This window comes from Propithecus coquereli, unplaced genomic scaffold (assembly GCF_000956105.1).
Source record: "Propithecus coquereli isolate 6110/MARCELLA unplaced genomic scaffold, Pcoq_1.0 Scaffold81, whole genome shotgun sequence".
NCBI classification, from domain to species: Eukaryota; Metazoa; Chordata; class Mammalia; order Primates; family Indriidae; genus Propithecus; species Propithecus coquereli.
Genome location: NW_012154285.1, coordinates 7403682 through 7430105, shown reverse-complemented (window position 1 = coordinate 7430105; position 26424 = coordinate 7403682). Strand labels below are relative to the sequence as shown.

The following is a 26424-nucleotide window of genomic DNA, read 5'->3' as shown; positions in this document are numbered from 1 at the left end:
TAGAGGGTGAGAGGAAGGAAGAAACCAGGTATTTCTTTACCCACACTCCTCCTCGCTGCCCTCTGCTTTGGGCTGCATGTCCGGCAGTGGCTCTAGCGGGATCTAATGACTGTGGTTCCAGCTTTCTCTGAGTGACCTCCTCCCCGTGTGGTGGCTGTGTGCCATCGGCAACTGCTGGATGGCTTTACCTTCCCCTGCTTGTCCTCTCAACTATTCCATCACTGGTGTAACCACTTCCCTATATTTAAATCCTTAGAACAGCATCTGTTTTCCTGGTCAGTCCCTGCCTGAGAATCACCTCCGCATGTGGTCCTCCTACTGTTGTGGCCCTAACACCCTCACAACACTAAAAATTGTTTTCAGTGAAAGGTTCTTCATGAAAGTGGCGGAGCACCTAAAATGAACTCTCAATGTCAACAGTTGTGGCTGCTGTGGCCACACTAACCACACATATGTCACCACAGCTCTACTGACACCCACTCCTTCCTTTTTCAGGGCTGTCAGAGACAATAAAAACACGATACCCAGATAGTGCATCATAGTCTCAACCTTCAAGTGCGCGCAGAGGCAAAGAAGGCTGCCCACAAAATGGCTTTAGAAATTCTTGCCCTGGCCCCTTTCTACCAAGTCCCCACCATGAACAAAATGGGACTAAAGACAGACGCCTCTAAAAAGCCAGCTGACCTGCTGAAACCCTTGGTCCCCTCTAAGAGCAAACTCACCACCATCGAGGCCAAGAGAATCATGTCTGTCCTGGAGGAGGCCATCTACAAGGTGGAGTTGGTGACGGTGCTGTCGTACGTGGCCTCCAACCCAGAGGACGTGGAGAAGGTGCTGGGCGAGGACATCCTGAGGGCAGTGAGAGAGCATGAGGACCTCTGCCAGGCCCTCCTGGAAAATGTCAGGGACCTGGAAGAGAAAGAAAGGCAGCTGCAGGAAGAGGAAGAGCTGGAGGAGGAAGGGTGGCTCAGAGACCTTGACCTCTTCATAGAGGTGCAGAAATCCAGCCTCTTGCCACTTATGCAGCAGATCAAGGACTCCACCAGGAACGTCCTGAGACTCTTGCTCAGTAACCCCCAGGCTGCCGGGTTCCTGCAGATGCAGACCCAGGGCAGAAGCGCAGAAGCCCAGAAGTTTATTGACAGCCTGAGAGAGCTCCAGGGTTTCCTGTTTGAGAAGCTACTCACTAGCCCCATGGAAGCTAGGGAAAAGGCCCAGTTCATTCAGGACATCAATAAACGAAATCGGAGGAACCAAGAAGTCATTGATGCTCTTGAAAATGAATTGACAGCACGAATGAAGAGCAGGGATGCAGAGGTATTGCCACATGATATCAGTCAAGCTGTGGAAGGAGCCACACTGAGTATCCCAAATCTTTTTGTGGTTGGGTTTTTCCTCAATGATTTAAATAGCTTTTAAAAATGCATTTACTCCATGAAGATTGTTTGGAGCACTTACTCGGTGCCAAGTCTTGTAAATAAGCCCACATGGTCTCAGCCTCCTGGGGTTCACAGTAGGGAAGGTAGGTATCAAAGAACTCATTCCGTTACAGTTTTGAGAAGTACAATGAAGGGTAAGTACAGGGTGTTATAAGGGAGTGTCAGGAGAACAGAACTTAGACCAAAAGGATTAGGCACACTGAAGCCAAGACATGAAGAGTGTGAGAGAGTGAGCCAGGCAAGGGAAGTGAGGAAGAACTTTCTAAGTCAGGGGTCAGCAAACTTTTTCTACAAAGGGCCAGATAGTAAATACATTAAACTTTGTGGGCCAGATGGTCTCTGTTGCATCTACTCAACTCAACTCTGCCATTACAGTGTGAACGCTGCCATCAATAGTATGTAAATGGGCTATGTTCCAATAAAATTTTATTTACAAACACAGGTGGCCCACTGGATTTGGCCTGTGGGCCTTGGTTTGCTGACCCCTGTTCTAGGTGGAGGGGAGTGCATACCTGGATCTTGAGATGGGAATAAGCCTGGCTGGTTTAGAAACCCAAAGAATGAGCCAGGTGCCGTGGCTCATGCCTGTAATTCCAGCATTCTGGGAGGCCGAGGCAGGAGGATCACTTGAGCCCAGGAGTTGGAGACCAGCCTGAGCAAGAGTGAGAACCCGTCTCTCCTAAAAATAGAAAAAAGTAGCCGGGCGTAGTGGTGTGCACCTATGGCCCCAGCTGCTCAGGAGGCTGAGGCAGGAGGATCGCTGCCCTTTAAGGACACACTTGGAAGTAGCACACGGTGCTTCCACACACGTCTCTTAGCCACACCCAGTGACCAGAGTTGCCAGGAAAGGTAGTCTGTCGCTGGGGCCGCGTTCCCAGCTAAACGTTCTACTCCATAGCATCTCTGGACAGAGCGGGCATGGGGACAGCCAGCCACTGCTGCTGTAGGCACTCCCGTTTCTACCCCCCACGACTGATGGGAGAGTCAAGGCCCTAGGAAGCTATGTGCTGCCTTCTCTCCCCCACGCACTCGGTCGGGCAGTTCTCACTAAATTTGTTTTTAAGACATTCATCAGACTTCATTGATAAATGTGTGTGATTTGTGTGATCTCGTGGGGGTCTGGCTCCCTGCAAGAAATTAGGGACCTTGTCTCTTTTGGCCTGGCATTGTGTCCCCAGTGAGCCTGGCCCCAAAGAGGGGCAGACGTATCCTTGCTGAGTGGACAGGTGACAGGCTGCTGGGTGCTCAGGCAGGGAGGACGCCATCTAGGGATAGCTAGAGGGCCCCAAGGGGCATTGGTGGTCCCTTTTGGGTGGTGGAACCAGCTTGGGGCTTTCAGGTGGGACTGATCTGGGGTCAAGTTCCATTTTTTCCTGGGTGGGCAAATTTCATCATCTCACTCAACGTCAGTATAAAATGACAGGGAGATGCCAATCCGGCATGGTGTGGGGATCCTACAAGAAAAGCTCTGACTGCCCGTAACACTGCCCGATCTAAAACCTAGCGCCTAGCGCAGGAAGCCTTGTCTTCAGCGATAGGTTTGCCCCAAAGGCACGCCTCCCTCCCTGCTTGCTGTGTGCGGAAAGTGAGTTCAGATGCCCTGTGGCCCTGCCACTAGCTAACCGTAGCTGACCCGGCTCAGGGCTGTGGCATGAACAGCCACAGCACTGTTGTGTTCAGATGGAGACCCGTGTTTGTGAGAAGCCTTTGGAGCTTATTTACAAAACAGTCCCATCCTCCACCCCTGCTCCTGTTCTAGAATTGACCCACAGCAGGGAACAAGCCAGGGACAGGCCTCAAGGGAGAACACAGTGGCAATCCCAGCAGTGTGTGTTTATCTCACACCTTCATGCATCATGCCATGTGTCTCTGCCAACGGTGCCATCCCCTGCCGAGCCCCTGGTGGGAGCATCGCTGTCCCAGACCTGCCCGGTGGCCTCACTCTGGCAGGCTTGTGCCCCTCACTCATGCGAGGAAATGAAGGCGGTGGCCAAGACCATGGGCTCTGAACCAGACAGGCCTGGCTTCAAATCTTGCTTCAGCCCTGCCACCCCAGGCAGACAACTCCACCTCCTTGAGCCTCAGTTTCCTCGTCTGTAATCAGGCTGTCCCTGTCTCCTGTCGTGGGGTTGGGGGTAGGATTTAGCAAGGTAATGATGCAAGTGGCGTGCCCAGCCCTAGGGGAAGACACAGGAGTGGCCACTGCTCCTGGGATTGTCATGCAGGTATGAACGGAACCCTTTCCCTTCCTGGCCCAGGTGGAGAAGGAGAACTTTGTGATCCAACAACTGAAAAACCGCCTGCAGGAGGTGCTCAAGTTCTCGGAGAACAGCCTCCTCCGAACCAAGCAGGAGGCCGAGAAGCAGCAGAAGGCGGACTTCCGGGCCTCGCAGGCCAGGGTGGCCAAGATCCAACAGGAGATCCTGAAGCTGCGGTCACAGTTCCACAACCTGGTCACGGAGAACCGGGAGGCGGAGCAGGCGCTGAGAAAGGTGCCCTGGGAAGCATGGAGGATGGGACGGTGGGGCCCCTGGGGCAGGCAAGGTGGCGGGGCTGTCCCATCACTCCTGGAGGTCCGGCAGTGTTGGTCAGAGCAGGGAGCAGGGGAAGCCCCAACCCAGGCCGATGTCCCCTGAGAGGCAGGAGGGAGCAGCACACAGGCCTGGGAACTGGGGGACAGAGAGACTGGGCCCCTGCCCCAGCATCGCTGCATGCCAGCTTTGTGACCTTGCAAGTCCCTCAACTCCACCGACCCCACAGGGATAATAACACCCCCCTTGTCAGATGCCGGATGCCAGATGCGGTGGAAACGATGTAGCACGTGAACCTCAGGCAAATTCCTCAACCCCCTCTGAGCCTCTGTTTTCACCTCTGGAAAATGGAAATGATAAAATCGGTCCTGATGGGTTGTTATGAGAATAACATGAGATGACAGGTAGAGAGCTGGGGCACAGCAGGTGCTCTGTAAATATCTAAACATCCTCTCTTCATCCTCTCAACCAAGACTCCGGCCCAGCTTGCACCCAGCTTCCGAATCCCTGTCCTCACAAAGGGGACCCTTGTTCATACTTGTCCCCAGTCTCTTTTAGTGTCACAACTCTTGAGCATCTGATGAAAGCCATGGCCCCTCCCCCAGAAAAAAGGTACAGATGACACACGCACCCTGGCACACAGTTCTTGGGGGACCACGGACCCCCTGAAGCCAGCCCACCCATGGTGCCCAAGTTAAGAACTCCTGGTCTGTAGGATTAAGGAGTTGATTTATTTATTTTTAAGTAAGGTGAAATTTACATAATATAAAATTAACCATTTTAAAGTGAACAATTCAGTGGCATTTAGTACATTCACGGTGTTGTGCAGCCACTACTTCTGTCTAGTTCCAAATCATTACCACCTCAAAATGAAACTCTGTACCCATCAAGAAGGCACTCCCCTGTTCCCTTCGTCCTCCAGCCCCCAGCAATCGCTGATCTGCTTCCTGTGTCTATGGATTTGCCTACTCCAGACACTTCATGTGAATGGAATCGTACAGTCTGTGGCCTTTTGTGTCTGACTTCTTTCACTTGGCATCATGTTTTCAAGGTTCACCCATGTTAGAGCATGTATCAGTGCTTCATTCCTTTTTACGGCTGAATAAGACCCCATCGTATGTATGGGAGCTGACTTTTTTTTTTTTTGAGACAGGGTCTCATTCTGTCGCCCAGGCTGTTGTGCAGTGGTGCAATCATAGCTCACTGTAGCCTCGAACTCGTGGGCTCAAGCAATCCTCCCTCCTCAGCTTCCCAAGTAGCTAGGACTGCAGGCTTGTGCCACCACACACAGCGAATTTATTATTATTATTTTTTTTTTTCTGGAGACTGGGTCTAGCTATCTTGCTCAGGCTGGTCTTGAACTCCTGGGCTCAAGGGATCCTCCTGCCTCGGACTCCCAAAGTGCTGGGATTGCAGGCGTGAGCATCGCTCCCGGCTGGAGCGGATCTAAAAAACTAAATTAGATCATGTCCCCCCACGGCATCCCCTCTCGCTCTCCCTTGCATGAGAATGCAAAGGCTTCTCCTGCTGACACTCCCTCTGTGACACAGACTCCCACTCTCACTTTCTCGGGGACCACTCCTCCTGGCCACTCCATCCCAGCCACACTGGTTCAATTTCTGTCCTTCAAACACCACAAGCTTGCTCCTTCCTCAGGGCTTTTGCACCTGCTGCTCTCACTGCCTGGAATGTGCTGGAACACCCATTAGCTCTGTGATCGTGGGCAAGTGAGTTAGCATGCTGAGCCTCAGTTTCCCCATCCGTGGAATGGGGGAAAGAGTCCTTGTGTGAATGCAATTGTGAGGCATGTGAAGCCCCCGCCGCAGGGCCGGCTGCTGTAGACTGCTCGGTGCTGTTTAGCGTTCGTATCATCCCACCCAACGATGCCTCATTGGATCTTTTCAGAAGAAATACAAAGTGGAGACGGAAATCGAGAACTGGATCCAGAAATACGATACGGAGATGGGTGAAAAGCAGGTACGTGTCGCCGAGTAAGTCTGTCTCGCGTGCTTTTCCCAAGATCCTGGAGGAAGGGGAGGAGAAGCCCGAGGACGGTCCACGGATGGGGCCAAGTTCTGAGCCTCCCCAGAGAGGCCCCGAGTGGCCTGCGGCAGGTCCCCTCCCTGTGTCTCCAGGAGCTGTCCAGCCCGGAGCACAGGGTGAGAGGTGGGAGAGGAGGGAGCCGGAGCTGTGAGCCGCTAAGGCAAGTGCCTGACACGGGGCCTGGTGACCTTGGCTCCACGCGGTGTCCACATCCCACACTCCACGCTCCCTCCCAGCTCAGCTCCTGCCCGCACCCCACACGCCTGTCGCCACCCCGCACTTGGTCACTCAGCCAGTTTCTACTCCGTGCCTGGGACGTACCTGGGTGCTGGGTGGGATACAGCAGTGAAGAAAGGAAAGTCCCCGTTATCATTTGAAGGCTCCATTCTAGTGTCACTTACCAGCTGTGTGACCCTAAGCAAGGGCCTTGACCTTTCTGGGACCGTTTCTGCATCTGATCAACAGAAACAGTAATATCCATCTTTTGACAGAGGCGGGGATTCAGGGACACGCTATTGTTGCAAGTGTCTGTGGCCAGCACAGGATCTGGCCTGGAGGAGGTGCCCAGAGATGGTAGCTACACGTTGGGGCACCCCCAAACCCTTCACCCAGCTCTGGGATAACATCAGTGGCCTGTGGCCCTAACTTGGGAGCCAGGGAGGCCCAGGAAGCACTGGAGGTGACATCAGCCTGAGTGATCCAAAGCCTGGTGTGCTGTTCAGAGAGGGGCAAGTCAGGGCCTTGCTCTGTGTGGCCGTGAGTGCCCCAGGGCGGGCAGCTTTGCAGGCCGGTGCTGTTGTTTCTCTGGAGGGCTGTGGGTTCCTTGCTGGCAGGGATCTTGTCCATACAGCTCTGTGTCCTCTGGAAGTGCTCTGCTTATGGTACATGCTTGATAAATGTTAGAGGAGGGAGGGAAAATAGGTGTAAATTACAGCAGGAGAGACTGCAGTTAGACACAAGGAAGAACTCTGGGACTCAGTGTAGGACCTGAGAAAATTCTTTCTACTCTTGGTAACTTTGTGATACTGACCGCTTCCAAGGCAGCAGCTTCCACTTCTTGTGTCCACACTGGGTGCCTGGCACCATGTCCAGTATGTTGTGTCCATTGAGTCACTTAATCCTGGAAACAGCCCCCAGGTTTGGAATTGTCCCATTTCAGATGCACAAAAACAAAGGCCTGAAAGCTGAATTCCCTTAAGGTGTGGTGGAGCTGGGATTTACAACTGCCGGACTCACAAGCCCACGTCCTTTTCACGCCCATGGAATTATTTCAGCCGGGTGCTGCCCAGAGCCAGGATGGACCCCCGCCCCTCTCCCAATCTTGGCAGGGCCGCGATGGAGAAAGGCTCAGCTTAGTGTCATTGCGGTGGCGTTTGGGAGTGGTGGGGACGCACGTGGAGGGTGGGAGGCCGCACTCTGTGCCTGGCGACCGAGCCGCGCCCCTCCCCCAGGAGGAGTACGAGGACCTGGACCTCATGCACAAGGAGGAGAAGGCGCAGCTGCAGGAGCTGAAGCACAGGCACGACGTGCTGCTGGAGGAGTTTGCGCAGATCCGGGAGGAGCGGGAGATCCTCTCCAAGAAGCGGCTGGAGGCCGAGCAGGAGATGGTGCGCATGGTGCGCGCCGCCACGCTCATCCAGGCCGTGTGGAAGGGCTACCTGGTGCGCTCCCTGCTCAGATCCAAGAAGAAGAAGCGGGGCAAGGGCAAGGGGAAGGACAAACAGAAGGGCAAGGAGAAGGGCAAGGGGAAGGGCAAGGGGAAGGGCAAGGAGAAGGGCAAGGGGAAGGGCAAGGGGAAGGGCAAGGAGAAGGGCAAGGGGAAGGGCAAGGGGAAGGGCAAGGAGAAGCGCAAGGGCAAGAAATGAGCCCCCACCCAGAGCGCTCCTGACCCCAGCACTGACTGCGCCCGCGTCCTCCCAGAGATCAGGCCAGGGAGCCACCGAAATGGACGGCCCTGCAGTTCACGTTTTTAATGATCTTGCAAAATTCGAAAACATTTTAAATCACATTCATAGTAACAGGCTACAAATAAACCTCACTTTCCCCAGGGCTGTTGGCTGTGTGTGTCGGTGCCTGTAGATAGCCAGTTTCCACGAGGAGCGTGCGGGCCGGGTGTCAGCCCACAGATGACCGTTCCTTACTTCAGCCTCCGCGGGGAAACCAGACCCCAGCTGCAGCCCCCTCTGTCCCAGCCCAGAATCAGCCATGGCCGTGATGGGGACATCACCCACCTGGGTGGCAGGGTGTGGGTCACAGCTGGCACAGCGGGCACGGAGGCAGACGAGAACTGCAGGAGGAGCAGGGCCTCGGGTTTCAGGCTGCCCAGCGCCCTGTTCCGGGATCACCAACCTGCCTGCAACTCCTTCCGCCTCCAGCACTGTGAAAGCTCAGGCGTCATCCTGCGGCCGCGGTGGCCGGCAGCCTCACACTGGCTTTATTTGGTGCCCACGGAGTTGAACAGTTGGTTTTTTAATTAGTTCCTGACATGTGAAAAATCAGGGGCTAACACATAGATATCCAACTTTGTCTTTTCTGGAAAAAATCTCACTGTCCAGGTACCCCAGGCATGTGTGTTTTCCAGAGCTCAGCAGCTGTGTGCCCCTTTAGGTGGTTTGCCACAGTCCCCACCACTCCCAGCTGCCTCCCAGATACCGTGGCCTAGTGTCAGCTAGCCCTTAGCATCACACTCCAGCTATTGCTAGCTCTTACTATAGCTGGGAGAAAAAAGGGGTATTTTTGGCCCACGTCTATTAAAACACAGGGGAAGGGGGAAAAGGCCTACGAGAGGTGGCTATTTCAAGAAAAACCAAGCATGTGTGCGTGTTGGGGGTGGGTACCAACTCTTCGTGAAAGTTCTAGGAGTTTAAACATCCTACATGTTTAAAATGCAAAGCATGTCTGTACATGCGAGCGCAGCTGGTCTGCCTCCCTTATGGCCCGTCTGACCCCGCAGGCGTCTGCATGTGTCCCTGGTCCTGGCCACTGTGGGTCCCTCCCCAGCAGTGTCCACTCTCCCCTTCCCCAAGGCACAGGTACCAAACCAATAATGTGGCTTCCACCTGGGCTCCCTGGAAGCCCAGCGCTCCCTGGAGGTGCCTTAGGGGAAGATGGGGGCAAGAGGTGCAAAGCCCAGCCCCCACCTCCAAATCAACCAGGGCGGGAGGCTGGGATTCTGGGTGCAACTCCACGTGGGCAAAGGCTTTGCTATTTTTCGTAAGCCCAGGGCTCCACCCTAAGTGCTCTCCAGATGCAAGTGTCACTGTTTGGCCTTCTTGGACCCTCCGCTTGGCAAAGTCCTGGCCATTTATTTAAGGTGGGAAATGTATACATATGTTAATATATAACTTAAAAAGAAAACAAAAAAACTAGGGTCCATATTCTGAGTTCAGGAAGAACCAGCCAACTGATTACTTGGGGAATTAGCTGGAAACCGATGGGAGGAGCCCAGCATCGCAGGGGCCTGTGTTTCCAAACTCCAGTCACCCACTTGCCACTGCCATGATCTCTGCCACACCCTTGCACTACCTGTTGTATTATTTGTTATCTAAATCAACTCGGGCCTAATAATGGCCTCTACCCTAAGGAAAAAGGAGTTGTGAACACTCATGGCTTTGATGAGCTACTAATATATTTAATACATGAAAATAAATACGTGACGATTGAAATGAAAAACTGTTCACCCGCGTATCACCCAGATGCCCTTGAGTTCCCCTACGGGCCGCACAGAGCCTGGGAGAACTCCTCTGAGGCCTCCAGACTCAGCCGGAAACTAATCCTGAGCGGGAAGCTTGGCTTGAAGGGAGAGGAAGGGACCGTCCAGGTTGGCAATCTCACTTTTCTCACATCTAGTGGCAAGACAACGTGAGAGGAGGTGGAGGGCCCCTAGGTTGGCACTGATTTGGGATGTCGCTGAGACAGGGCTGGAGAGAGGCATCTTAAGGGGTGTCCCCCAAAACAACACTGGGGGGAAAAAGGCAGGGAGCAATAAGAGATTGTCAGGATAAAGAGAGGCACTGCCCACCCAGCTATGTCTGCCCTCATGGGGGCTTCTCCGATGCCTGGGGGTTACCCAGGTGACACTGAAGACCCCAGCCAGGGGCTACACCCTCCCACGACCCCATGGGCGACCCTGATGAAAGAACCTCATTTCCAAGGTGGCTTTGGTTTCTGGGTGGCCCCACCTCGGCGGGGGGTAGCTGGGACTGAAACACTGACTGAGCGAGCCCTGGGAGTTACCAGGGGGCTCCGGAAGGTGACCCCTGATGTGGAAGGCCTGGCACCCTGAGGTCCATTTGCGTGGGGGGCACTGGTGGCTGGGTGACCAGTGCTGGGGACACTCAGGTGGGTGAGGGAATGGGAACGTCCCCGCCTCAGAGGACGTGGAGAGTCTAACCCATCCACGGACAGCCTCCTGGAGTCTGCCGCCACCCTGGGCTCTGCCTTCGAGGGACCAGCCGGGTGAACGGCTCGCAGTGGGGTCTCCCTGGAGCGGGGCGAGTGGCTATCCCTGGGGGTAGCTGGTGGCGTCCAGAAGAGGGCATGGAGTTTCGCAGCATCCCCCTTGGCCATCCACGGGGACTCCCGGCTGGCACCCTCAGGTCGGGAGCCAAACAGCGACTCGTCACAGTAAGATGGAGTGTGGCTGATCAGTCTGGCAAAGGGAAGAGAAATACAGTGAGCTGGGGCACGAGCAACACCTAAAAACCTTAAACCCCGCCCCACCAGACACCTGCAGCAGCAGAGAAGGGTTGCTTATAGATCCCGGGAGTCCTTGTCCCCCAGACTGGCACCCACAGTGAGGCCGGAGCCCTCTCATGCATCACTGCCCCATCTCTTGTTTTTCCCCCCCGCATTCTGACCCAGCTCCCTGGCATGTGCCCTGGGTCTGGCCAATTTGCATATTCCATCCTCCCGGCTGCACTGATTGGCCCAGGAATGGCCAGATAACCCGAGTCTGTGCAATCAGAGTATGCCTTAGGACCTTAGCCAAAAATACTAGGAAAGGGATGTTTTCCTACCACCCGGCCTTGCTCCTTGCTAAGCTGACAGGATGTCAGCCCAGAGCAGCTTGAGGCCACCTCACTCCTGCTGGAGACTGAAGGACATGCAGGGAAAGCAGCACTAAGATGGAGACAATCCCAACTACAGTTTGAGCCCATTACATAAGCCCCAAACATCCTTTTTCTAGGGAAGCCAGTTTCAGTAAGTTTCCTGTCACTTGCAACCAGGAGTCCCAAGTAATTAATCCAACCTTAGTCTTTACAGCCTTCACAGTTTTTCTTTCACCCACCACTTTTTCTCTCAAATATGGTAGGCCCCCGTACTATATTTGAAATTGCCAAACACAGTGCCTGGCATGTATAGGGTGATCAGTTTGAGCTTCTATTATAGAGTCGGCCTGGCTTCACCACCAGAGAAGCTTTTTAAAATTCTAGATATTTACCAAGCGCTTTTCATTTGCAGGCCCAGGGCTCAGCATGTCACATGCATTATCTCATAATTTCTTCCAACATGTATATAAGGTAGATGTCAAAATTAACCCCATTTTACAGATAAGGAAACGGAGGCACAGGTAGGGTAAGGCCCCACAGCAAGAATGCGGTATACACAAGATTCAAATCCAGTCTGGATCAAGGATCCAAACTATTAACTTCTAATGCAGACATGAATGCTTCCTAGGCCTCTTATCTTTAGTTAGGTTCATTCGCCAACTACTTTTTTTTATTAATTCAAGAAATATTCACGGCATATACCTACGAGGCGCCATACCCATGGTTTTGGGCCAGGACTGAGTGTTTCCGTCCCCAAACTGCAAGTCTTTGACGCCTGTATCTGTCTGGAGCTAAGGCGTTTGCTCGGGAACTTCTCTACTTCTTACATATCCCCCCAACTTATCAGTATAAAGAAAATTCCGTCCTCTAGGTGAGCATGGGGTTGACTGCCGCCTCCCTTTCATGGACACCATACTTCTGTTGATGCAGCCGATGTTTATATCAGTGTTTTCAGCCAGGTCGTGGAATGTTGTAGGTGTTAGTGTTGCTAGTCTCAACCTTACCCTGCTTTGTGGTCTACAGAACTGTCAAGTATGTCGCCCTCAACCTGACATGATAATAACTGATTCTTGCTTCTACCTCTGTTGATCTTATCTCTTTTAATAGGTACCATTTCCATTCTCATTTCTCTCATCTGACATATGTCCCCCTGATTCATAATGCACCCTAAATTTAGTTGGCCAGTTGTTATGGACTGAATTGCGTCATCCCCCCAAATGCATATGCTGAAGTCTAACCCCAAATGTGACTATATTATTTATATTAATTTGAGGTAATTAAGGCTAAATAGCTTATAAGGGTGGGGTCCTAATCCAATAGGACTGCTGTCCTTATAATGAGAGGAAGAGACACCAGGAGTGAGTGCATCGAGAAAAGGCCACGTGAGGACACAGTGAGAAAGTGGCCATCTGCAAGCCAAGGAGAGAGGCCTCAATCCCACTACGTAGGGACCACTGGTCTTATTTTTCACATGAAAATTGCAGCTCAGAGAGGTCAAGGTGCTTGCCCAAGGTCACAGAGCAGGTGAATAGCGGGGCAGTAACAGGAACCCAGGTGGCTACACCAAGTGCAGGAATGCATCTCCCCACCCTGTTACCTGTATTTGTTCTTCTTCCTGGGTGTGAGGGTCGGGGTGATGCCCCTGGAGTGGGTGGTCTCATAATTCCCCTGGGCCCCCGAGGTCTGCAATGCCCCTGTGCCCACTCCTCTGGTTCTGTTAGCCTTCTCCACCCAGGGTGGGTCAAAGTCTGGTGGGGCGGCGCGGGTGCCTGCAGGGCTGCCAAACAGAGTCTCATCCACGTACGATGCCCTGGCCTTGACCCGGCAGCCACCCCGGCAGCGGTGTTGCAGGTGGAGGGTCTGCATGCCACTGATGGTCAGCTCCATGGGGGTCTTCATGCTGCCTGTGGTCCTGGGTTACAGCAGGTGTGCTCTGCCCGCCAGGCCCTGCCTCCAAGGCTCCCTGTGAAAGGGGGTCAGGGTGGCACCCCTGAGCCAACGCTGTGCCAGTGGAGGAAGACTGGCAGTCTCTGAAGTCCTCCTCCCAAGGTCAAAAGGGCCTAGATCCCCCTCGACCAGTCCTCCTCAAAGGGGAGCTGTCAACCTCAGGGGGCATTTAGGACATCTGTTTGACTTTTTTGTTGTCATAGTGATGGGGAAAGGGGTGCTTTTGGCAAATATTTAATGAAAAAAATAAAAATGCACTTCCAGCATACAGTGTGTGCCCAACAAATATTTATAGAATGATTACGGGGGGAAGGAGAGATGGCACCTGTGCCTAGTTGGCACCAACCAGAAACAACCTATGGTGGGAGTAGGAGACAGGCACTTCCCTATATCCTGCGTGTATCTGCAGGGGTGGGGACAGTGATAGCCAGTATTGATCTCATGCTTACCTCGTGCAAAGAGCTTTACAAGCATTGTCTCATTTAATCCTCTCAACAGCACCATAAAGTAGCTTCGATTTTGTCCATTTTACGGATCGCAAAACTGAGGCTTCAAAGGGTGAAGTCACATTTGCAGGTCACACCTATAAAGCAAAAACAGCGGAAGTGGAACCTGGTATGAATCCAGAGCTTGCGCGCTTTACTCTGCTACTGGGAGCTCACGCGTCCCCCCAACACCCCAGCCACCGCCCCACATTCTGTGATCCCCAAATCAATAGCCGGGTTGATGCCCGCGGCCCCTGCATTCTCGAGATATTCCCCTACCTGCGCATCTTGGCTCATGGGTGTCAGACAGAACCCCCAGCGCCGCCTCTCCGCGCCTCTCTTCCACCAGGTCTGCGCCCCCAGACGAAGGCGCAGGGCCGTGCATCAAAGATCCCCGCTAACTTGCAGTCTGGAATCCCGGGGGCACGGGACCCGCAACAGCCCAGGCCACGCCAGGCGCAGCGCGAGGCCGGCCCTAGCGACGTGGGACCGGCGCGCGCATCAGGCAAACAGCAACAAGCGCGGCGCGCGGCCCCTACCATTCGCGTCCGGGGGTGCACCTCCCCCGCCGCCGCGCAGTGGGTGCGTCCGCGCAGACTCCGCCCTCCCGGTTCCGGGCGCCGGGCCCGCATGGCGGCCGGCACGCGCGCGGCGGCCGGGCCTCGGTCGCGAGCGGCCATGGCCCAGTGGAGGAAGAAGAAGGGGCTCCGGAAACGCCGGGGCGCGGCCTCCCAGACCCGCAGCAGCGACTCGGAGGACGGCGAGTTCGAGATCCAGGCGGAAGATGACGCCCGGGCCCGAAAGGTAGGGGCGCCGGGCAGGGACGCGCACCGGGGCCCGAGACCGGCTCCGGGCAGCGCCGCGAGGCCTGCTCCCCAGCCGAGGAGGGGCACCGCAGGCGGTGGGGACGAAGTCTGCAGGCCCGCGGACGGGGGTCCGCGCCGCCGGCCCGAGCACGTGTCTCGGGGCCCGTCGCCCCGGGTCCCCGGGCCGGAGCCTCCAGAGTCCCGGGCTCGGGCCTGCAGGTCTTCCTGCCGCTGTCGGTCGCGCGCCCCTCATTGGCTACCTCCTGCCCAGGGGGCGGGCGCTACTTCCTGTTCGTCCAATGAAAAGTGCGGGTGCACAAGCTCTGACTTTGAGAGTTTGGGGCGTTCTCCTGAGGCTGAGTTAAGGGGTGGCCAGACCTGGTGGCTTGAGACAGTGACGCCAAAACTCTGGGGAACTTAGTAGGAAATTACACTCGTGCTAAGAGCTTTACAAGCCTTATCGTTTAATCCTGTGGCTCACACCTGTGAGCGGTGGCTCACACCTGTGATCCCAGCGCTCTGGGAGGCCGCGGCGGGAGGGTCGCTGTAACTCAGGAGTTCGAGACCAGCCTGAGCAAGAGCGAGACCCTGTTTCTGCTAAAAACAGAAAAAATTAGCTGGGCATAGTAGCACGCGCCTGTAGTCCAGGTACTTGAGAGGCCGAGGCAGGAGGATCGCTTGAGCCCAGGTGTTGGAGGTTGCTGTGAGCTGGGCTGACGCCACGGCACTTTAGCCGGGGCAACAGAGCGAGACTGTCTCAAAAAAAATAAAAAAATAAAATAATAATCCTCACCCCGACCTAAGTGCTGTCATTCCCATTTTTCCAGAGGAGGAAACCGAGGCCTAGAGGGTTAAGAAACGTGACCAAGACCTCACAGCTTGTGAGTGGGGAGAGCCGGGATTCAAACCCCAAATTGTCACGTTTCAGGACCTGTGCCATTTGCACTACTGAGTGCCAAATGAATGAATGCACATAGTGGGGACAGGTGTGAGCACCAAGGGGGCAGAAGAAGTGTGGTCTATTAGTCCCCACAGGTCCTCACAGTCCTGGCCTGGCACAGAGTGGCCTTCTACAGCTTCCTCTTTGGCCGTATGTGTGGTTCACACCATGGAGAGGTTGCTTAACCTCTCTGTGCCCGAGATTCCACATCTGTAGAAGGCAAATGATTGTGTCTCAGAGATTGTTGAAAAGTTTAAATGCCACACTGTTCATACATTTTACTCATTCATAAATCTTGTGTGTCTCAGGCACTCTGTTTTGTGTACCTAGAGCAGGGGTTGGCATCCTGTTCCTAAAAAAGGCCAGATGGTAAATTTTTTAGGCTATGTGGGGCAATGTAGGGTCAGTGTCTTCTTTGATGTTTTTTTTCCTTTTACAATCCTTTAAAATGTAAAAACCAGGCCTGGGCGAGGTGGCTTGCCTGTAATCCTAGAACTGTGGGAGGCCGAGGCAAGAGGATCGCTTGAGCTCAGGAGTTCAAGACCAGCCTGAGCAAAAGTGAGACCCCATCTCTACTAAAAAACTAGAAAGAAATTAGCTGGACAACTAAAAATATATAGAGAAAATTATCTGGGCATGGTGTGGCACATGCCTGTGGTCCCAGCTACTCAGGAGGCTGAGGCAGGAGGATCACCTGAGCCCAGGAATTTGAGGTTGCTGTGAGCTAGGGTAACACCACCGCACTCTATTTTGGGCAACAGAGTGAGACTCTGTTTCAAAAAAAAATAAAAAAATAAAATGTAAAAACCATTTTCAGCTCATGGGCTGTCCAAAGACAGGCTGTAGCTCTGACCTAGAAGGTTCTAGTCGATCACAGAGGGTCAGAGTGGAAAGAACAGAGACTTTGAAGACAGGGTTCAAATCCCTGGTCCCCTGCTTGCTGAATGTGTGACTTTGCATAGGTCACTTTACCTCTCTGTGCCTCAGTTTCCTTCTCTGTCAAATAGACATGATGATAGTACCCACTTCATAGAGTTGCTATGGGGATTAAGTGGGTTAGTTTATGCGTATGCGGAGCAGCCCCTGGCTTGGTGCCATGTGAGTTTTAGCCATTCTTGTGAATTACTGTCCCACAAATGCTATTTCTGAGAGGAAGGGGACAGCCCTGTAGACTGAAGGCTCCCCAGAGGAGGCATCGGGTTGGATTTAGCTGTGCTAGGACATCTGGGTCCTGGCTGAGCGGAGAGAAGGAGGCCAGGTACAAGAGAGAGCGGAGTGGGTGTGATGGATCTGGAAGGAGATTGGTTGGAGGAGGGGGCAGGACAACTTGGAGAAGTCTAGTACCTCACGCCTAGTAGGCCTTTCGATTGGCTCTTTAAGGGTTTTGAATGACATGCCAGGATTATGATGGTGGTGACATCACCAGCTACGTGCTGGGCACCTTTCTAAGCCTCACGCTTACCCAGTTAATCTTCACAACACCCCGTGAGGCCTGTGCCCTTGCCATCCCTGTCCAGATGTGGAAGCTGGGGCTCGGGGAGATTAAGTCCCTTACCCGAGGTCTCACAGCTGGTAAGTGACAGAGTTGGGTTCCAGCTGAGGCAGCGTATCTGCGGAGCCCACGCTGAACCTCTCCCTGTCCTGGGCCTGGCAAAGGAGGACCTGTTAGCAGAGAAGTCGTGTGATCTGGCGGGAGCATCATCGGCTTGAATGGGGGAGAGACGGGCACCGGGACAGCCCCCTCCCTGTGCCTAGTGGTCTTGGTTGTGCCTGAAGTGACGCTGCCTCTGTGTTTTCCCCCTCGCAGCTGGGGCCTGGCAGACCCCTGCCCACCTTCCCCACCTCGGAATGCACCTCGGACGTGGAGCCGGACACCCGGGAAATGGTTCGAGCGCAGAATAAGAAGAAGAAGAAGTCTGGAGGCTTCCAGTCCATGGGTGGGTGAGCGAGCTAGCTGGGCATGCGGGGACTCTGGGGGAGCAGCAGCAGGGGGTCACCGCACCCTCCGCACTCAGGGGAGGACTGATGTCCCCTCTGGGCCCAGCACTGTGGCAGGTGTCCGGCAGACAGAGGGAACAGACAGGGTCTCCAAGGCATTCAGGGCCTTCTCCTGGGGGCAACAGGCCTGACCCAAGGAGAGAGCAGTTAGAGCAGGCCTTGGAGAAGGCGGTGGTGGCGCAGGGACAGGCCAAGACCATCAGGGATTTACTGCACAGCGGGATGACATTTCAGAGGGAGGGAAAAGATGGGATGGTTGGGTGGTGTTGGGACACCTGGCTAGCTGAGTAATGCTGAACTCTCTTGCTCTTTACAAATTGGTAGCAGCTGGAGCAAGGATTTAAGTATTAAGATGAGGCTGGGCACGGTGGCTCACGCCTATAATCCTAGCACTCTGGGAGGCCGAGGCAGGAAGATTACTTGAGCTCAGGAGTTCCAGACCAGCCTGAGCCCTGAGCAAGAGCGAGACCCCATCTCTACTAAAAACAGAAAAATTCAGCTGGGCGTGGTGGTGAGGGCCTATAGTCCCAGCTACTCGGGAGGCTGAGGCAGGAGGCAGGAGGATCGCTTGAGCCCAGGAGTTTGAGGTTGCTGTGAGCTAGGCTGACACCACTGCACTCTAGCCCAGGTGACAGAGCAAGAGACTGTCTCAAAAAAAAAAACTAAATATCAAGATGACTATTTTTATGATCTTAGAAAGGAAAAGAAGACCTTTCTAAGTGTTACCTGAGCACCATTTACTTTGAGTTTTTTTGAATTAGACATCTCTATGCCAAAAAGCAATATAAACTAATTTAATGTGAATGCTAGCCTGGGAATACATTTGCAACCTGTGGGACAGACAAAGGGTTACTGTCTCTAATATACAAACAGCTCTTACAAATCAATAAGAAAAAGACGAACACCATGATATAGAATGAGGGAAGAAAATGAACAGTCGTTTCACCAAAGGAATCTGAACGGCCAGTTAGTACACCAACAATGCGCTAACGCTCCACGGTCAGCAGAGAAAACAACTACCAGCATCTCCGTGTGGGTATTTTCGGCCTTTCTGAATCCCGAAGATAAAAGATCGACCACAAAGCAGCGGGACCGTGGTGCTTTTCTCCTTCCAGGCCGTCCACTGTCCTCGTCTCCAGGGGCCCAAGTCATGTCCAGTCCCCAGAGGCCACCCCGCACCTTTTACCGCCATGTGCCTCGTTTCTCAACACACGAGCCTTTGTCACTAAATATCCTCTTTATTTTTTAATTATTGAGAATTTTGAACATACGAAAAGAATAGAATACAGTGAGTGTCCACAGACCCCCCCCTCCCAGCTTCAGGAGACTTTAATAGTCTTGTCTTAGCCACTTCCCACCGCCCTGGGTGTCTGAGGCACCCCAGACATCCTCTCATCGTAGCTGTAAATACTCCACACAACCTCCAGGGGGTGCAGGACCTTACCACGCCTGAAACAAACGCACAACTTCTCAGTGTCATCTCAGACCCCATCGGCGTCCAGAGATGCCCCCTTGTCTCGTGACATCAGGAGTGGGCTCCGGTCAGCATCCGGATAGGGCTCGTACACTGCTGTCGGTGTGTTTGTTTCTTAAGTCTCATTTAAGCTGTCGGTTTTGCTTTATCGCTTTTCTTTTTTTTCCTTGCCATTTATTTGATGACGGAGCAGTCGTTTGTCCTATAAGTTTTTTGAGGGCTGTGGTGCTTTGGGGGTCCCCAGCTCCTGACCCTTTGTATGTCTCCCTCAGGCTTGAGCTACCCGGTGTTCAAAGGCATCATGAAGAAGGGCTACAAGGTGCCCACGCCCATCCAGAGGAAGGTGAGGGACGGGGACGGGTGACTTGGCCCTCCTGTCTGGTCTTTGACAGCCACCCCTTGTCCCAGCTGTCACATCCCTTGCCCCCTTTACTCCAGCCAAAGCCCCCCGTAGCACGCCCATTTCACAGGTGGAAAGAGTTGGGCCCACATCTGGGTCCCCACGCAGGCAGCTCAGGTACCCCCTCATCACCTGGGCCTCCTGGTTATTGTCCCCAGATGTTTAGCCAAGTAGGGGACAGCGTATCTCTGGGGTCCCAAGGAGGAGGATCAGACAGGGAGGTAGAGTCTGGCTCACCCTGAAGAAGGATGTTCCAGCAGTGGAAAGAGTTGGTGGTAGTGAGCTGTTTATCCCTGGAGGTATGCAAGAATAGGCAGGAACGGGATCAGGGCTGGGTGACAGGCCCCCACACATTCACTGAGATCCCTCAGTGCACCCACTTCCCAGGGCTCGAGGCTCTGGCTCACATGGTGTTGGGGTGCAGGAGCTGACCCCCGCCCTCCCTGCTCGCCCCTCCGCAGACCATCCCGGTGATCGTGGACGGCAAGGACGTGGTGGCCATGGCCCGGACGGGCAGCGGCAAGACGGCCTGCTTCCTCCTCCCCATGTTCGAGCGGCTCAAGACGCGCAGTGCCCAGAGCGGGGCCCGCGCCCTCATCCTGTCGCCCACCCGCGAGCTCGCCCTGCAGACCATGAAGTTCACCACAGAGGCGCGTCTGGGCCGGGGCGGCAGGCAGCTGGGCTGCCTCGGGACCGGGAGGGGAGGCGCGAGTGGGCCGAGTCGTCTCCCCCACCCTCTCTCAATCAGTTTCTCTCTCTCTCCACAGCTGGGCAAGTTCACCGGCCTCAAGACCGCCCTGATCCTGGGTGGGGACAAGTAAGGGCTCCCTCGCCCCGTGCCGTGGTCAGCACCACGCAGGCATGCCCCTGTGTCTCAGAATTAAACGGCAGCCTAGATGTCATGTTTTAATAGGCCTAACTGCAGGTTGTCGAAAAGTGGCATGTGCAGAAATCGAGCAATGTCTGTAATAGTTCAGATGTGTAAGATGTATTGTTTCCTTGTGCTGTACCCTCCTTCCTCGGTGGCAGGTGCCACACCTGTGGTACGGATGAGCAAACTGAGGAAGAGACAGAGCCAGGCCGTGATTCCGTATCAGAGCTGGGATCAGCATCTAGTCTCCTGCCTGGCCCCGTCCGCCATTCCCCTCTTCCTCTCTCAAAGGGCAGCCCCTTCTTAACAGGCACTCGTGATTCTCTGAGTTTGGCTTTTCAGGGCTTTCATCTACATTGTAATTTATTATCTCAATAGTTTGGGCTTGTCAGGCCTCCCTGGGCTAGTCCTGGCCCAGGAGTCTGGCTCCTACAGGTGTCCCAAGGGTGTTTCAGAGGAGGACTAGGGTTCGGGATGTGTGCCCAAGAGATTGAAGGACAAGAACACAGAGATGCAGGGAACCTGGGTTCTGGTTGGAGCTTGCAGTTCCAGGGTTAGTTGCTAGATGGCGCTGTCGGTTGGAGGCAACTTTGTTACTATCTGGAGCAACAAAGGGAAGGAGGTGGGTTCTGTGGTTGAGCCTATCTCTGTAGGCAATTCTTTGTTGTAACAATTCTTTTGTGTGTTTCAACTTATGTCTCTTGTCAGGGCAATGCCTCTGCTAGTATTTTAGCAATAGCCTGTCCTCAGTTCCAGTCTGAGTTCCTGGGGCTGAGGTGTGGGGCCTCGTGGGCATTTGATTATGGGAAGGGAGAGATACCTGAGAGACCTATTCAAGCTCATTCCTCCTGTCCTCCCCAGAATGGAAGACCAGTTTGCAGCCCTGCATGAAAATCCTGACGTGTGAGTTTGTGGATTGGGGGGTGATGCTCTGGGGTCCCTTCCCAGATGGGCAGTGACTGGGAGGGAGGGGTGAGAGGGCCCTGGGGTGACCTGGCCTGTGCACCCCGTTCCAGAATCATTGCCACCCCTGGGCGGTTGGTGCACGTCGTGGTGGAGATGAACCTGAAGCTGCAGAGCGTAGAGTACGTGGTGTTTGATGAAGCCGACCGGTAAGGCTGCAGTCCAGCCCTGAGCGCTGGGTCAGGGTGTCCCCCAGACTGGGAAAGCAGACGGAGGGGAGGCCAGCGGGGGAAGGCTCTGCCAGGAGAGACCTGTGGGGGCGGGAGAGAAGCAGCGTCTCCCCAGGTGTGGGCTGCAGACCTCAAGCAATGCAATAAAATAACTCACGTGTGATCTCAAAGAGTTTTTAAAAAGCACAAAGTTGAGAGCATGGCCTCAGGAGCCAGCCAGGGGTGGGACCCCATCCTAGCTCTGCGAACGTGGGCCAACCATTGGGGGCTCTGGGCCCCCCTGCAGTTGAGCACGGGCTGCCTCCACTGCAAAGCAGGGGTAAAATGGCACATCCCGCGCAGCGTCCGCGAGGAGCAAGGACGGTAATGAGCTTAGAGCCACGCTTAGCACGGAGCGAGGGCTCCTATCGTTATTTCAACACGAATAAGAAGCAACTGGGATGAATAAGAAACAACTGAGACGACAGATTCCTGATTGCAAGGTCTCTGTTGCTCAGGACGAGGTTGCGTGGTAGAGAGTAGAGTTAAAGAAGTATGTGGGGCAGTCACGGCACACAGGGACGCCCGAGGCTGGAAGTGGCTGGAGTGGCTTCCCCTCTCTGACCCCTCCCGCCCCTGCCCTCCGCCCTGCCAGGCTCTTCGAAATGGGCTTTGCAGAGCAGCTGCAGGAGATCATCGCCCGCCTCCCCGGGGGCCACCAGACCGTGCTGTTCTCGGCCACGCTGCCCAAGCTGCTGGTGGAGTTCGCCCGGGCAGGTGAGTGAGAGGCGGATGGAGACGGGGGCCGGCGGTCTCGTCCTTCGTTGACCCCCCCCCCACCTGATCCTCCCCGTGCCTCCCGCAGGCCTCACGGAGCCCGTGCTCATCCGACTAGACGTGGACGCCAAGCTCAATGAGCAGCTCAAGGTGAGGCTGCACCTGCCATCCTGTCCCAGGCCGACATGTCCAGGTGGCCCGTGGCCAGGACCCTGTGAGCCCACCCCCGTGGCCCCTCTTCCCGCAGACCTCCTTCTTCCTGGTTCGCGAGGACACCAAGGCTGCCGTGCTGCTCTACCTGCTACGCAACGTGGTGCGGCCCCAGGACCAGACGGTGGTGTTCGTGGCTACAAAGCACCACGCCGAGTATCTCACCGAGGTGAGCAGGGCCCTGATGGTGCCCAGGGTGGGGAGGACGCCACTGGGCCCCCCTGTGGGGACCAGCACTGCCTGCAGCAGGACCTTGGAGCTGCAGTTCCGTCTGTGGCCACGAGAGGGCAGCACCAGAGCAGCCCATGGGCCTGCCTGGGCTGGAGACTTTGTTGTTTTTTTTTTTTTTTTTGAGACAGAGTCTCACTGTGTTGCCCGGGCTGGAGTGCCGTGGCATCATCCTAGCTCACAGCAACCTCAAACTCCTGGGCTTAAGCGATCCTCCTGCCTCAGCCTCCCGCATAGCTGGGACTACAGGCATGCACCACCATGCCCAGCTAATCATTTCTATGTATTTTTAGTTGTCCGATTAATTTCTTTGTATTTTTAGTAGAGACGGGGTCTCGCTCTTGCTCAGGCTGGTCTCGAACTCCTGAGCTCAAACAATCCGCCCGCCTCGGCCTCCCAGAGAGCTAGGATTACAGGCATGAGCCAAAATTTGTTATTATTTTAAACGTTTTGTTAGGAAAAACTTCAGGCACATACAAACATCATAAAATAGTATAATGAACTCCCAGGTGCTTGTTATTTAGGTGTAACTGTTACCAACTCATGACTGGTGTTATTAAGCTGTTACCTTCCCTAAGCGTATCCCAGCCGTCCTGTCACTTTCCGTAGACTTTCAGTGTTCAGTGTGTTTGACGTTTTAAAACTGAGGCGTAACTCACGTGCAGTAAAAGCTGTGCGAAGCGCCCTTCGCGCGTGGGAGCAGTTTCTTCGTGTGTGTGTGCCTGTGTGACCCCTGGCTGGACCGGAGCGCGCAGGGTCCCCTCCCAGCGGTGTCAGCCACTACCCGGTCTCTTGTCTGAGGACACGTCCACTGGGTCACGCACGGTCAAGTCACACACACTTAGCATGCTTCCTGTGTGGGGCTGCTGGGGTTGCCGGTGAATAAGACTGAAGCAGTGATTTTTAAAGAACAGGTAACACTTCACGGCCCTTCTACGTCCCAGGCTCTGTTGCCAGTGCTGTATGCGCATTAACTCGTTTAAGCCTCATGACAGAGCTACAAAGGAGGAGCGATTATTCTCCCCGTTCTACAGATGAGGAAATCAAGGCACAGAGAGGTTTGGTAGCCTGCCCAAGGCCACAGAGCTTGTTAGCAACAGAGTCAGGGTGAGGCTTGTGTCCTGGGGTGGCACATGCAGCTTCTTTAAAGGAGCCCTCCGCACACGTCCTCTCCTTTGACACTCAGACAACCCTGTGGAGAGGTGCGAGGTGACATAGCCCCGTTTATACCAGCAAAGATACCAAACTGGGGTCACCCGGCAGAGCTGGGGTTCAAATTAGGAGTGCCAGACCCAGACCCAGTCGTCTCACTCTGCGCCATGGCACCCACCCCTGCCATGGCCTGGCCCCTTCTCCTGTCCTCTCCCCTCAAAGTCTCCTCCTCTTGTCCCTCCTCTTTGCCCCGAGCAGCTGCTGACGACGCAGCGGGTGAGCTGCACTCACATCTACAGCGCCCTGGACCAGACGGCCCGCAAGATCAACCTGGCCAGGTTCGCGCACGGCAAGTGCTCCGCCCTCATCGTGACCGACCTGGCTGCCCGGGGCCTGGACATCCCACTGCTGGACAATGTCATCAACTACAGCTTCCCTGCCAAGGGCAAGCTCTTCCTGCACCGCGTGGGTGAGGGCCTGGGCCCGGGCATGGGCAGGGCAGTCCCAGCGGGAGCCGGGTGTGGGGCCCAGCTCCTGCCTCTGCAGGTGGGGAAACCAGGGCTCAAGGAAGGGCCAATACATTAAAATCTCTGGGGGCCGTGGCCTGGGCGTGACCCTAACGGCAGCCCACGCCCTGAGTAGGCGATCCTCCTTCTCCTTCCGGGCTCCCAGTCCTGGCTTTATCTGTCTCTCACCGCCATACTGGACAAAGTGGGCCTCAGCTCCTCCCCGCAGTCCTCTCCCAAAACTGGCTCTTTCGCTTTTCTCCCAGGAGCCTTTGCAACCTTTAAGGCGCGTACCGGCCTTCTGCCTCCTGTCCCATCAGCTCCGGGTGGCATCTCCTGACTTCCCAGCTTTGTCGGATCAGGGTGTCGAGCCCCCACCTTCCCCTCATTGCTCCCAGGTCAATGCACCCCGTTTAATTTTTTTTTTTTTTTTTTAAGGGACAGGGTTTTGCTCTGTTGCCCAGGCTGGAGTGCAGTGGTGCAGTCATAGCTCACTGCAACCTTAAACTCTTGGGCTCAAGTGATCCTCCTGCCTCAGCCTCCCGAGTAGCTGGAACTATAGGCCCACACCACCCCTACACCCTGCTAATTTTTTTTTTTTTTTAAGAGATGGGATATCACTATGTTGGCCAGGCTGGTCCCAAACTCTTGACTTCAAGCGATCCTTCCACCTCAGCCTCCCAGAATGCTGGGATTACAGGCGTGAGCCACCACACCTGCTCCTGTTTAGTTTTTTTTATTACAAAAGTAATAGGATTCCAACATGAATTTTGGGGGCTACAGTTCACTCCATAACATATTCACTGTAGGAAAATGGGAAAAATCAGCAAAGCACCCAGAAGGCGGTGAGTCACCCAGCCCTCTCTGGTGACTGGGATGGCTCAGGTGCCGGGGTCTGGCCCTGGTCCGAGCGTGTACTTGTAGCCCTGCCTTCGTCCTCACAACCACTCTGCAGTGGGCACCTTCAGCAGCAGCTCCATTTTTCAGATGAGGAAACTGAGGCCAGGGAGGTTAACTCACTGACCAGGTGTCATACGGGTTGCTAAGTGCGGAGGCAGGATCAAACCCGAGTACAGGTGGTCCCCGACTTAACAATGGTTCAGCTGATAATTTTTCAACTTTATGATGATACTCACACAACCAATCTGTTTTTCGCTTTCAGTACAGTAGCATTTAATTACATAAGCCATGAAATACTTTTTTATAAAAATAAGTTTGGTGTTAGATGATTTTGCCCAGCCGTGAGCTAGTGTAGTGTTCCGAGCACATTGAAGGTAGGCCAGGCGTGTTAAGTGCATTTTCTACTTACGATGGCTTTGTCAGGACATGGCCCCACAGTAAGTCCCTACGTCCCATCAGAAGTCGAGAAGCATCTGTAGTCTCATTTCGGAGACCACTATCCCCCATTGCTCTCTGATGGCATGGCCGTCATTTTGGTGTGTGTCCTTTGCCACCTTCTTCTAACTTTTGTTTATTTATTTATTGTGAAACATACGTAACGTGCAGTTTACCGTTTTAGCCATTCTCAAGAGGACAGTTCAATAGCATTAAGTACATTCACGGTGTTGTGCAGCCACCACCACCACCCGCCCCCAGAACTTTTCATCATCCCAAACGGAAACTCTACCCACTAAACATCTCCCCATCACCCCCCAGCCCCCCATAGCCACTATGCTACTTTCTTTGCCTTCTTTTAACTCGTAAGCGTACATATTATGTTTATGAATGTAGGAAAGTTAACGTGGATGCAGGAGAGAAGAAACTGGTGGGCAGGTTTCTTCGAGTTGTTCTGCACGTGATTGAATAAATGTATTCTGGCTGCCCGGGGTGGGGCGTGGGGGCCCCTGGAGAAGTGATCTGAGGGGTCGCAGCAGGGACTCTGCCCTGCCACCCTCCAGGCAGGGCTCGTGGGTCTTGGCCTCGGGCCTTGGGGACACATCTCCCTCTTGGTGCCATCTGCTGTCCCGCAGTTTCTGCTGCTCTGTGGAAGGCTGGTTCTGCGTGTCCCTAGAGAGGTCCCCAGGGCCCCCCAAAGGGAATTTCTCATGTGCCACATGACCAACAGGGTAAATCAGACAACCTCAAGTGACATCTCCAAATGTGGTAACACTTTGTTTTCCTAAGATGCAGATATAAGCCACAACGTAACGATACACATGAATTCACTCAAGACAAAATTAGAATCATCATGGGTGTTCTTTTTATAGTCTGCTTTTTTTTTTTTTTTTTAAACATCACCGTGCATCATGTTTTTTCCTTTCTTAAGCTTGACCTCTCCTTCCTGCAGGCCGTGTGGCCCGGGCCGGCCGAAGTGGCACAGCCTACTCTTTGGTGGCCCCAGACGAAGTCCCCTACCTGCTGGACCTGCACCTGTTCTTGGGCCGTGCTCTCACCCTCGCCCGCCCCCAGGAGGAGCCCTCAGGTAAGCGGAGGCTGGGCTGGGGCTGAGGGCGC

The 26424-nt window shown here is 54.3% G+C and overlaps 3 protein-coding genes across 6 annotated transcripts in view; 2 read left to right on the top strand and 1 right to left on the bottom strand.

Annotated features, from left to right (window-relative positions):
- Positions 1-588: 588 nt before the first annotated feature.
- IQCD (IQ motif containing D) lies at positions 589-7770 on the top strand (the record flags this gene model as incomplete). The annotated part of the gene is made up of 4 exons (XM_012663445.1): positions 589-1317; positions 3698-3931; positions 5876-5947; positions 7465-7770. Coding segments are annotated over exons 1-4 (1341 nt in total), but the record flags the coding sequence as incomplete, so codon positions are not given.
- A 2242-nt stretch (positions 7771-10012) lies between these two features.
- RITA1 (RBPJ interacting and tubulin associated 1) lies at positions 10013-13602 on the bottom strand. Its single transcript, XM_012663440.1, has 3 exons — positions 13461-13602; positions 12662-13027; positions 10013-10664 (listed from the first exon to the last, which is right to left on the bottom strand). The coding sequence occupies exons 2-3, from the start codon at positions 12961-12963 to the stop codon at positions 10157-10159; spliced, it is 810 nt and encodes a 269-aa protein (XP_012518894.1). The 5' UTR covers positions 12964-13027; positions 13461-13602; the 3' UTR covers positions 10013-10156.
- A 507-nt stretch (positions 13603-14109) lies between these two features.
- DDX54 (DEAD (Asp-Glu-Ala-Asp) box polypeptide 54) overlaps positions 14110-26424 on the top strand; it is a 20936-nt gene continuing 8621 nt past the window's right edge. For 2 of the 4 annotated variants that reach the window (XM_012663526.1, XM_012663524.1), the window contains exons 1-12: positions 14110-14300; positions 17050-17179; positions 18987-19057; positions 19576-19764; positions 19882-19931; positions 20847-20888; positions 21002-21097; positions 21753-21874; positions 21963-22024; positions 22122-22253; positions 23723-23933; positions 26258-26392. In XM_012663526.1, the coding sequence (XP_012518980.1) occupies positions 14127-14300; positions 17050-17179; positions 18987-19057; positions 19576-19764; positions 19882-19931; positions 20847-20888; positions 21002-21097; positions 21753-21874; positions 21963-22024; positions 22122-22253; positions 23723-23933; positions 26258-26392 (1414 nt within the window). In that variant the 5' untranslated portion in view covers positions 14110-14126. The remainder of the gene's footprint in view (positions 14301-17049; positions 17180-18986; positions 19058-19575; positions 19765-19881; positions 19932-20846; positions 20889-21001; positions 21098-21752; positions 21875-21962; positions 22025-22121; positions 22254-23722; positions 23934-26257; positions 26393-26424) is intronic. The other 2 variants (XM_012663525.1, XM_012663523.1) reach the window with 1 other exon arrangement.

What these genes read in the sequence shown, in the direction of transcription:
- RITA1 (XM_012663440.1), bottom strand. Translation starts at nt 12,963, where the DNA reads ATGAAGACCCCCATGGAGCTGACCATCAGTGGCATGCAGACCCTCCAC. An exon ending in AGGAAGAAGAACAAATACAG is followed by an intron (nt 10,665 to 12,661) that starts GTAACAGGGTGG and finishes TCCCTTTGCCAG; the next exon opens with ACTGATCAGCCACACTCCAT.